At 40.8% G+C, this 13,054-nt stretch overlaps 1 protein-coding gene across 1 annotated transcript; it reads left to right on the top strand.

The window, feature by feature from the left end:
* The first annotated feature begins 681 nt into the window (after nucleotides 1-681).
* On the top strand, nucleotides 682-4,943 carry LOC124125399 (trichohyalin-like). Its single transcript, XM_046488713.2, has 3 exons — nucleotides 682-817; nucleotides 2,499-2,652; nucleotides 4,364-4,943. The coding sequence occupies exons 2-3, from the start codon at nucleotides 2,502-2,504 to the stop codon at nucleotides 4,810-4,812; spliced, it is 600 nt and encodes a 199-aa protein (XP_046344669.1). The 5' UTR covers nucleotides 682-817; nucleotides 2,499-2,501; the 3' UTR covers nucleotides 4,813-4,943.
* The last annotated feature ends 8,111 nt before the right edge of the window (nucleotides 4,944-13,054 follow it).

The following is a 13,054-nucleotide window of genomic DNA, read 5'->3' as shown; positions in this document are numbered from 1 at the left end:
AGTTCTTGTAGATTGGGCTTGAAGAAGAATCCAGAAATATTACGGAATTTGGGTTGTTTGAATAAAGGGTATGTTGTTGAGATTTGAAACCTTTGATTGCCTCAGCAGAATCTAATGCTCATACGCGTATGTAAGTCATGGTTTAACTGGAAATATTCTTGCTTCAGATTTACACATGTGACTGATTTTATAAACACCTCACTACCATAATGCGATGTACATGTGTGTCAAGTACTCCGTTATGTACATCTCTTAACGTGGATAATTATCATATATATGAGAACATATCCACCTGAACCATCACTACTTATATCGCCCATGGTCCGTTATTAGAAAAAAATAAAATATATTATATAATTAGGCCCTCGTAGGGTGCTTTTGAATCTTAGTACATTTTATATAGAATTAAAACCTCAAATATATAATAATTCGTAGAACACATATGTTGATTTCATGAATAAAATACAACTAATATCCTGTTTACAGGTGCTAACGCAGGTATGTATCAATTGTATCAGTTTAATCAGTTTTATTCGTGTCATCTGTTTTACCTGAAAAAATAACCAATAATGAAAGGTATGCAGAGAATGCTTGTCGCTAGTTATGCCTGAAACTATACATCATTGATAGCAATCATTCTAGTGTAATATCATGAATAAGACAGTTGAAACCGCATCTATTCCTAACAGTAATTATGTGCGTTTAAGATTTCATGATTCATTGCACCACCTGTACATTTATGGAATGGCTGTAAGCCATCATTACTCGGTGGAACTCGACAGTCCAGTGGCAAGTCCGACAAGGAGCTCTGTGTGAGGTAGGTACGCGTGCCCCATGACGTCTTATAAGCAATATATCAGAGATAACTGATGACAACTTCTATATCAACTTCTATATTACATTTGTAGAGAGATGTGTAGATTCTATAAGAAAGATGTTGACCATCGACCTGTTCATGATTACAGCTTACCAGGAACTAATTATACCAAGTTGAAACTCATCTGCAATACTGGTTTCCAGCCCCGCTTCACCCAACTTGCTTCCATCACTGTAATCTCCTCATGTTAATCCTCTGTGTACAACAACAAGATTTCCCACTTCGTTGTATTCACACAGTTCATGCTGACTGTATGGTATCTGTTCATACAACGTGTATCGTGTATAGCAGGTGCTTGACAACGGCGTTACATTTTTTACATGTGCAGTAAAGAAGTTATCAGTTATATATTCAAATTTTATATGTTGTTCAACGCCGCACACAGCAATATTTCAGCTATATGACGGCGGTTTGTAAATAATCGAGTCTGAACAAGACAATCCAGTGATTGATATCATGAGCATCGATCCACGCAATTGGGATCGATGACATGCTTGAAACCAAATCAGCGAGCCTGACCACCCGATCCCGTTAGTCGCCTCTTACGACCAGCATAGTCGCCATTTACGGCAAGCATTGGGTGCTGAAGACCCGTTAGGCCCCGGATCTTCACGGGTCAGACTTGAAACTGATAACACTGTTGTGAACCATATTCTCGAAGCATGTAAAAGATTTTTTTGTCTCAAGCATCAAACAGCAAATGTTATCCCTTAACACACTTGTAAAACAGAAACATAGATTGATTTTTACAATAACACTCAATATTTATATCACAAAAAAATTGAACTATTTGGTAAACATACTCTGTTTGATCAAGAATCACTTTATATTTGATTACTCATAGTTTATCAATGTATTTATAATAACTAATTCTGTAACCACAGCAAACAATTTTATCTAATTTGATTCTATTTTTATGTCTTCAAATCAAGTGCCTGACACCACTGATCGACTGAAGCACTCATAAAATATGTAATTACAATTCTGAATACATTATTCACGTGTTTGTACCCAAAAGTCCATTGTGTAAGAATAATGCCTCCCAACATTAACAATTAAATTAATATCGCATGCTGTTATGTCACACCGTCCTTAATATATTCTCCGTATACTACTCAAATCGAATAAAAAAAAGTTTGAAAAATAAAATGATGTTTAAGAAACTTTCGGAACCGCCGATTATTTCGTGTAGTGCTATCAGATGATTTCAGATTCACTCCAGACTTTCTGGGTATGTGTGGACTTCTGGAGGCGTCCGAACAATCGTCGAGCGAACGTCAACCTGAGGCAACATGACTACCTCCAACAGCAAAACATCATCAGAATGCAATGGTCCTGACCTCTCCCAGTAGAGCATGATGTGGTTGAAGCATGTCATTGATCCCAATTGCGTGGATCGATACGCATGATATCATTCACTGGATTGTCTTGTCCATACTCGATTATTTACAGACCGCCGTCATATAGCTGGAATATTGCTGAGTGTGGCGTTATACAATTAACAATCAAACAAACGTTCCTTCCATAATGATTTACTTTGACTGTTATTGTTATACTTTAATGTCTGTATTGCTACAAGATTGTACATAAAAAATAATTTAAATTGTTTTTGTTTATTCAGTGCATGATGTTGCCAAGAATACTTCTGGTGCCACTGTTGGTGTTGGTGGCTGCAGTGGTCGTGACTGCTGATGTGTATCAAGTTGAGAAACACGGTTTTGAAGCGCCATTGGTGTTTTTTAACTTCGCCACGGAAAAGACACCTTTAACTGAAGGTGACATTATCTCATTGTTTGATCAGATGTAGGGCACTGTTTATCATACAAACGGAAATAAGTAACTGTGCTTCATATAAATTTCAACAAAAAATATATGTTTTCTGAAATTATACAATGTGTCTTTCAATACATATTCATAAAGACATCTCCACGACCTGAGAGTCGTATTTCATAATTGGCACGGTGCACAATTTGAATGATACCCCTACACATGCTTTTCCAATGTCAACAGCACATACTGATTGTTTAGCTGTCAGGTGCTCATAAAACACTTTTGTTAAACCGCAATGGCACGGCTTGCTGAAACTCAACGTCTGCGCGCCATGGGTATGCTACAAACAGGAATGGCGCACAACGAAGTGGCAAGACATTTTAATGGTCATCGAATCACAATATCAAGTGTTTGGAGACGTCATCTACAGCAGGGCAACACACATTATTTGGACAGTGTACTGTTCAGATTAGTCCAGGTTTCATCTGGACAGCTCTTATGGCCTCGCATTGCAAGGTCAACAGGCGTCCAGGAGAATGTTTATATCGACTCTTGCGTTACTCAACTTCGTCAGTTTGGGGGTGGAAGAGTAAGGGTATGGGACGGCATCACAACCAATGGAAGAACAACTCATCATTGTTACTGTCAATCGGGGAGACCTATGAGCATATGCCCGCCCACATGTTGCACGTGTTGTAACAGATCTTTTGAGACAGCACAACAATGCTGAACTGCTATGGCCGGCTATTTCTCTCACCCAAATAACATGTCTGGAAAGAGATTGCCGACGCCAACGACAGAATCAGAGGCAGTCGGTATCGCTAGCTCAGTTGGACCAATCTTTGATTGACATTTTCCCCAGGTTGTTTTCATAAATCTGATGTCTTCACTTCATCGCCGCTGCCTGTATCAACACAAATGGTGATTACACCGTCCCTCTTTTAGGGCCTGTTGATCTTTCTCGTATCATAATTACCAAGTGTGGTCTTTGTCAATGAATTTATTATGATAAAGTATTCATTTGGCGAATGACCAAATATTTAACTTAGTTTCAATAGCATGACAATTACAACACCTTATATGAAGCAGTTACTTTTTCCCGCGTGTACAATGGTGAATTCAAATGTCTGGATGTCCCTTGTATTTATGTGTTCAGCTAACAACTCGAAAAGTGTTCAGTACATGAAATTAAACATTCAAGTTTATCGTTGATGTGAAACAGCGCGGACATTGAGTGATTGAATAAAAGTCATCCCATTAACAACGCGGGGTTATTAATCAAACAATGTATGTAAATCCCACTATATACAGCAAAAGTGAATATAAATACCACGGCAATATGCTCCGATTATGACGTCACTTTATAATAATATGTGACAGACATTACGGAATACAAGTAAATTATTGCTTGGCGAATATCAGTTGCTCTATTGACCCGTGAAGATCCGGTGTGGGATAGATCTTCAGCAACCCATGATTGCCGTAAAAGTCGACTATGCTTGTCGTAAAAGGCGACTGTTCAGGCTCGCTGACTTGGTTGATGCATGTCATCGATCTCAATTGCGTCGATGTTCATGATGTCAATCACTGGATTGTCTGGTCCAGACTGGATTATTTACAGACCGTCATATAGCTGCAATATTGCTGAGTGTGGCGTAAAACAACATACCAAACCAAACCAAACAGTTGCTCTATTAGTGTTGCTTTTGGTTACAGAGCCATCAGAGGAGGAGTGTGATTGGGAGTTGGACACAGAGGTCTGTGTTCAGAAGCTGCTAGAAATAGAGGGGGACAAAAAGATAAAGGGGGCGTGGGAGAGTTTAAGAGCAAGGCGTCAAAACCATACGTCATTGTGGAAGGATAATTTGGATTTGTGGAAGACCATGATGTCTAAGGACAGGCAAAGGATGGGTGTGCTGAAAGAAACGAAAGACAAAGAACGGGAAAAATTGGAACGGAGATTGAAAGAGAAGCTATTAAAGATGGAAGAAGAGGAGAAGAAAGAGGAAGAAGACCAGGAGAGGAAGCTTGAGGAATTGCCAGGGTTGAGTGAAGATGAGATAAGACGTAAGTTAGAGGAAATCAAAAGGAAGATAAGAGAGGAGTGGCAAAAGAAAATAGATGAGCTGGAACTAACGATGAAAGAGATGTTGGATCAAATCTGATGGGTCAACGGAAGAAACAGTTGCTGTTAAGAAGAACAGGAAGAGCTATATTAACTGAAATACATCATTTGATAAACTTTAGATGATGACTTTATTATTTGGCATATTTTAATAAACACTATTTATCAAGACTTTTTTCTTCGGAATGGATGAATTTATCAGAAATTGTTCTCTTAATGTCGTCCCGAATCCCTCAAGCAAACACAAAAATGATCACCCTTTTGCTGTAAAGTAAATGATATAGAGTTATTTACCAGTGAAGATCCGGGGAAGAATAGGTCTTCAGCAACCCATACTTGCCGTAAAAGGCGACTATATATATGCTTGTCGTATGAGGCGACTAATCGGGTGGTCAGGCTCGCTGACTTGGTTGATACATGTCAGCGTGGATCGATGCTAATGACATTACTCACTGGATTGTCTGGTCCAGACTCGATTATTTACAGACCGCCGTAATATAGCTGTAATTTTGCTGAGTGCGGCGTTAAACAACAAACAAACGATATAAAGATATTACTTTTATTATGAACATATTTGACATTCTTTGATGTAGAGTGTGCATTAAACGACAAAAAGCTACAAAATGTGAAGTATCTCCCACGGTACAAAATATGTTTAACCCTAGTGTAACTGAGTGGGAACTTTTTCTAAAAAAACCAGCCAAAGGCCATACATGGTGATGCGGTACGGTAATGAGAAAAGGTAGGTTTCATTAGTCCATGCTTGTCGTAATAGGCGACTATAACGGGATCGAGTGGTCAGGCTCGTTGACTTGGTTGATGCGCGTCATCGTATCCCAATTGCGTGGATCGATGCTCATGGTATCATTCACTGGATTGTCTGGTCAAGATTCGATTATTTACAGACCGCCGTCATATAGCTACGTTAAACAACAAACAAACAAACAAACAAACAAACCATGATAATGCATTTCTGACATTTTAAAATCGGTATTGCATTTTCGTTGTGTTACGGTTGGTTGGTTGGTTTGTTTAACGCCGCAATATTCCAGCTATTGTTACGGTAATATGGACAAGACATACATATGCTCAGTTTGTAAGCACTAATTGAAAACGTTAAGCCCTGATAAGGCGACTAACAGGATCGGGTGGCCAGGCGCTCGCTGACTTTGTTGATGCATGTCAATGATCCCAATTTTGTGGATCGATGCTCATGATATTAATCACTGGATTGTCTGGTCCAGACTCGATTATTTACAGACCGCCGTCATCTAGCTGTAATATTGCTGAGTGCGGCGTTAAACAACAAACCAACCAACCAACGTCTAGCCCTGAGAGTATATAATTCATATTTCACTCGAAGCGAAATATTGAATTTTCGTACGTTACATTAAAAAACAACAACGATTTTTGACATCGCTCTTTGTGAAGGACGGCACTCATCTTGTATCCCACACAAGCTTGTATTTTAAACATACCCGTATTCAAGGGATGATGATTTAACGTTGACAATATAGGCTCACTCGGTAATTAGTAAGCAAGAGTTGTAACAGCTGCGGTCTGGTATCAGTAGCTTTCTTGCTTTATGAATACATGGTTAACATGACATACATTGAACAATTTATGTTCTGTTAAATCCATGCATTGTAACATCTGCGGGCAATTTGCAATACGTGGCATTATGCTGGCGATCAGTACGTATTTATGCGACTCTCGATTTCTCTTCACAATAAAACCTTTAAAGATTAGGTAAATATAAAGTGGTGTAAGGTTACCCGTTTTGTAGGACTTCGATGACAACACGTTTTAATAATAACAAGAGTTATCATATTCGTTTTATGATTTGGTTATAACGGCAATAGGTTTTTTAATATTCTGCTAATATTCTGCTGACCCGTGAAGATTCGGGATAGAATAGGTCTTCAGCAACCCATGCTTGTCGTAAGAGGTGACTAACGGGATCGGGTGGTCAGGCTCGCTGACTTGGTTGATGCATGTCATCGATCCCAATTGCGTGGATCGATGCTCATGATATTAATCACTGGATTGTCTGGTCCAGACTCGATTATTTACAGACCGCCGTCATAAAGCTGGAATATTGCTGAGTGCGGCGTTAATCAACAAACCAACCAACCAACCAACCAATATTCTGCTATGCATATCATGAAGGCTAATATGGGAATCAGAAAAATAGTTGCATCCTGCATTAATTACAAGAATAACAACTCGTATTACCAGCCATGTTTGTAAGTCAGGTCATTTCGACATACACATTTATAGGTTCAGTGTCAGAGAGCAGTACTCAAAACACACACACACACACACACACACACGCGCGCGCGCGCGCGCGCGTATGGTGCACATTGTATAATAATGACATGGGTAAATAGTAGGGCTGCAACGGTTCGGTTCGGTGCACCGAGAACCGGTACTTGTCGTCGTCTCGATTCGATCTTCAATCTACAATGTCTAGATTTCGATTCGGTTGATTCCAATTTTTGTAATAAATTTAAAATTAACCAAAAAAACCTACCTTGTTGACGAAAAAAATTAAAAGACTTGCGTTCATATCGACGAAGTGAAAATGTCCAAAAATGCATTTGTTTGAAACTTTTGACGACTGTCACTTGAAAACGATGATGATGCAGAACCACCTGCTAAAATATAAGCCAAGGGCGACAAGGAGAGTTGTGCATTATCTGATCTGTTTGGTGATGTCTTTGTGACCCATGTGGAGGAAGCTAAAAGTCTGTATGAACGTACAGAGAGTGAGATCAGTATGTATAAAGAAGTTGAGGTGCCCAGCCTAGAGTCTGACCCACTGAGTTGGTGGAGGATGAGAGAGGGAAAGTATCCCTTGTCAAAATATGCCAAACAGTGCCTTGGCACACCTGCCACAAGTGTGGCTAGTGAGAGGGTCTTTTCAACAGCCGGGGATGTTGCGACTGCTCAGAGGGCTTCCCTCAGTGGTGACAATGTGGACATGCTTGTGTTTTTATCCAAAAACATGATCATCCCTGATGACCTGCTTGACCTCACAGTCTGAGGTGATGAGTTTGTCCTGTTGGTGCACAGTGTTGCACTGTTCAATAAAAAAGTTAAAGTCAATACACGTTTTGTTACTTATTTATGCATATTATAAATGAATCATTGTATATTATTAGACTAATGAATCGAATCGAAAATAATCGAATCGAATGGAAATAATCGAGCATCGAACCGAATCGAAGTATTGGTGAACCGTTGCAGCCCTAGTAAATAGATCCCGGAAACAGAGGATAACATTGCGACATAGCTTGACATCTTGACTTGACAATTTAATGTCCGCTTCTTAGTACTAAACGTAAGTATGTCACTTTTTAAGATTTGTAATTCAAGTCATTAAATGATAACAATGACACCAATATATTAGTGTATTTTTCAAACAAGTAAGGTTTGGTTTTCAATATTGTAGTACATGTATGGAATCAAGTCACAAAAACACAACTGCTACAGAGAAGCATGCATTCCATGCAAAAGTTGACTTTTATGCAAGCCCCATGCATTTCACTACCCAAGAATGGGTATAAAAACATGTGCGTTTACGGGATTCCATATGCATTGTTAAGCATCGTGGTGACAACAACCACTCAGAAAAAAACAACAAAATGACGCATTTATTCAACATGACGAAATGCCACGCCTGTCCGAAAATAAGCGTCTACGAGCCATTGGTTTGCTTGAATCAGGATCGAGTCAACGTGATGTTGCAAGACAATTTAACGTCCACAGAAACACCATTTGGTGTTTATGGCAACGTTGCCAACAGACGAATGCAGTCTGAGACCATCCTCGGGGTGGCAGGCAACGCGTAACCAATAATCGACAAGACAACTGGATTCGAACAACACACCTACGAAATCGATTCCAGCCAGCAACAGTGACTGCAAGCAGCATCCCTGGCCTTCGACGAATATCTTCACTAACCGTGCGTCGTCGCCTCAGATGTGCAGGGATTGTCGCAAGAAGACCCGCCAGACGTCCCATTTTGACAGGAATCCGCCGTCAAGCACGTCTACAGTGGTGCAGACAGCGTCTACGCTGGACGGCCATGCAGTAGGGACAAGTTCTATTCACTGACGAGTCTCGTTTTCACATCAGCCACAGCGATGGACTGATTCGAGTGTACCGACGTCGTGGTGAACGTTACGTCAATCATTGTGTCATGGAAGAAGATCGGTTCGGGGGCGGCAGCGCTATGGTATGGGGTGGGATTACAGCAAGACAGGACCCGTTTGATAGTGGTAGAGGGAAATCTATATGGACAGCGCTACCGCGACGAGATGATCGGCCCTGTTGTTCTATCGTTTTTGCGTCGTCATGGCCCAGGCATTACCTTTCAACATGACAACGTCCGGCCTCATATTGCTCGACTTGTTCAGGATTCCCTTCAACAAAACAACGTGAATGTTATCCCCTAGCCGGCTCGCCCCCTGATCTCTCACCAATCGAGCACATATGGGATGAGATGGCGGCGCCTTCGACGTCAATCACGTGTTCCACAGACACTCCAGGAACTTCGCAACATGCTCCAGCAGATATGGACAGATATTCCACAGGACTTTGTGCGACGCCTGGTCCATTCTATGACACGAAGATGTGTTACTTGCATCGCAACCAGAGGTGGACACACACGCTTTTGATTTGTAAATTGACGTTCCGGCATGTTTATGTTTTTTATGAAATCACGCATTTTCTGAAGTCAGTATGGCAAATTAAACCATTTGAACACTTACAGGAGCCTTTCTCTGTTGCAAACCGAAATTGTTTCAGATTTGGTAAAAAACATAACTTTGCATTAAATCTTATTCATTTTCACAGGAACTTTTGTTGTTCAGTATATATGACGACGTTCTGTGCCCCACTGGCGTTACGCCGTTTTACAGACGAATCAAGGTGTTGTCGGTATGGGGTGATTGTGTTATGGTGCTTGGCGGTATCACACATGGCAGGCGAACCGACGTTATTGTGAAAGGACATTTAACTGGCCAGTGATATGCTAATGAAATGTTGCGTCCTTTCGTTGTACTATTTGCTAGAATTATGAGTAGAGATTTTGAACTGCAAGATGACACTGCCAGACCCAATCGTGCCCAAGTCGTCACCGATTATCTCCGACGTGAAGGCATACGGACATTGGACTGGCCCGCTAAACCCCCTGACATGATCCCATATAGAGCATCTGTGGATGTTCACGGGCGGAGAGTGTAGTCACAGACCCAGCCCAAGCCAACGTGGCCCGGCTTGGGGCAGCTTTTCACACAGAATGCAATACCAAGGGCAACCTAGAACATGTTAATCAACAGTATGCTACCAAGGTGTCGTGGATGCATCGCCCAACATGGGGGATATATTTATATCTGCACGCCCGAAATAAATTTCACAGACATTTATCGTCATTATAATTTCACTATCGTGTCATCATATCCCATATTTTTGTCGGTAGTATATATTCTAACTGAGTGAAAATTTAAGTGGATTTTAAGACATCAGCCCGTAAGTACTGTCGGTCCCTTTCGTCTTTAAACGAGGCATCTTAGAAATTACAACCAGGACGCATGTACGTACATGAAGGCATATCGATTAATGTGGGAGCACTATTTTCACAAAAAACATGTTAAATTAGAGCTACGTATGTGTAATCAAATCTTAAAATGTCACACATTTCTCTCATTATTGATTTGGAAATAGTTTATGTATTGATTTTGAAAACTTTCTAATTATGAAAAAAGTAACAAACCACAACAATGTGCTTCCGGACTAAACTCCAACGTTAAAAAAAGCAAGGACTAGCTAACTCAATACGAAAGTTGTACGCACCCTCTATACAGTTAGATACATGTATTTTGTCATCAAATATATTCAATTTTGTTAATATGTTGCATTTTTTACCTTCGGGAAAAAAACCATGTGTACATGAACTTGTAGGTCATGTAGGTTTAACCACTCTATGTCATTATATTGTCATCCTTACCCCCTTCTGCTCGTTTCCAATATAAAGGTTTTGGACTTTTGCAATCATTAATAAATGGTTTGTTTAACGATACATAGATGTATAGTATGTTTCGAGAGCAGGCTAACCGGTTTTGGCACCAGACCATGTTACCATGATTACATTATATAGGTGTTTGTTTATTCTCCCCCCAGCAAACACAATTTCCAAGATATCCCCCAGTGTTGTACCGCTATTGTACCACGTATAGAACATGAACGATAACTGAATGTTTGAACTGGCGATAATGGTTTGAAATGAGAGAAGGGAAGGTTCAGCCTGTCGATTCGTACGCGGTTCTCGGCTAAATGAGCGCTGACCACCGGATCCCGTTAGTCACCTCTTGTAACAAGCACGGGTTGCTGGAGACCACATGTTATCCAGATCTTCACGCGAATCTAAACATGAAACAGATGAGGTGGTTTCCCTGGTCTCCTTTATTTCTAGGGTTAGTAAATCAGTGGAAGGGAAATGACTTTTTGACCATTATTGAACGATATCAGATCATCGATATACGTTAAGCGTAAGTTGAACTTCTTGATCATATTCACCTGTTTTGATTTTGTCAGTCCGAGCAGAAATTCCGATTTAGGTCAGCAAAGATTGGAACACAAATAGTGTGGATGCGCATATCTACTTCTTGCCTAAATGTCCCCAAATGTTACATAGAAGTTATCCATGATGACGTCCAGCATTTCACATAGCGTTTCTCAATAAACTGTATATGCTTTCACTTTTGACAAACTGTCCTGAACCTTTGAAAACAGACTTAAGTATATCTATGGTCACCACGTTTTGTGACGAATTCCCCATGTGGATCTGGAAGACAGTTAAAGCCTTTTGAATCACAGTCACAAAGGTCATATTGTTGTGATACTTTTAAACTTGCCATTTTCTTTTGGGTGGTACGTTGTACATTTTAGGATGATATTATCACACATGTGTTTGGCAGTTCTGATTATATACAATAACTAGGAGTGTCTTACCACAACATCACTCAATGTGTTTCACATTTGCTCATGGATGTCTAGCCGAAATGACATTGATTGACTTATTCTATAAGGTAAATACTACCTTGTAGACGACACCCATACAAAATTGATATAAAAAAATGAATCGGTTAGTTCTGCATGGATTAGGATTGATGTGTTTCGAAATAATGAAATACTGCAGAAATTGGTGAAAAGATGGAAAAATCGCAAATCTACGTGAGAGCCTGGCGCCGAAACACACCAACATGACATGCACGTGCAACATCACTTGTTAGGATATAAAAACGTTAGGTTTCCATTTGCATGCCATTACAATCTTACAGCAAGTGAACAGTAAAAACATGTCAGGACTGACGGAAGCCCAACGTAACGACGCCACTGGCCGACTGCAAACACACTCACGGGACAACACCTGACCTTCCCAGATTCGGTAGACCACGTATGACTACGAGAGTACAGGACAGATTCATACGGCTACGTCACGTACGTGAAAGAACCACCACGGCAAACTCTACAACTACAGCAATAACATGATTGCGTAGGACATCAGTCCAGAAAGTATTTGCGCTAGACGACCAATTCGAGATGTCATTTTGATGGACCTGCATCAACGGCAGCGACGTCAATGGTGTCAGTGTCACGGAGTATGGCCACTACTGCGATGGAGACAAGTTTAGTTTTGTGACGAGTTACGTTTTATGCTTCGCCGTGTGGATGGTAGCCATCGTGTTAGCAGGCGTCGCGGAGAACGTTGAAGTGAACAGATTTGGTGGTGGCAGTGTGATAATGTGGGCAGTCACCTCCTTCACTGGTAAGTGAGTGAGTGAGTTTGGTTTTACGCCGCTTTTAGCAATATTCCAGCAATATCACGGCGGGGGACACCAGAAATGGGCTTCACACATTGTACCCATGTCGGGATTCGAACCCGGGTCTTCGGCGTGACGAGCGAACGCTTTAACCACTAGGCTACCCGACCGCCCCTCACTGGTAGAACAGACTTGGTGCAAGTTCTGGGGAAGTTAACGGCACAACTTTACATGGATGAGATTCTTCAGTCACACGAACTTCCCATTATGCAACAACGCACGATCTCAAACGGCAAGACTGACAACAGCCTTTCTCAGGAATCACAATGACCAGGTCTCCGGAGTTGAACCCAATCGAACATTTATGGGATACATTGGATCAACGACTGCGAGCACGCCAGCAACAACAGCAGAACTGAACTACAAGTAGATTTAGTACATCACGTTTGGGAA

Source organism: Haliotis rufescens, unplaced genomic scaffold (assembly GCF_023055435.1).
Source record: "Haliotis rufescens isolate VD_foot unplaced genomic scaffold, xgHalRufe1.0.p SCAF_3, whole genome shotgun sequence".
Lineage (NCBI taxonomy): Eukaryota > Metazoa > Mollusca > Gastropoda > Lepetellida > Haliotidae > Haliotis > Haliotis rufescens.
Note: the sequence above shows the minus strand (reverse complement) of the source record. Positions and strands in the feature narration are given on the sequence as shown.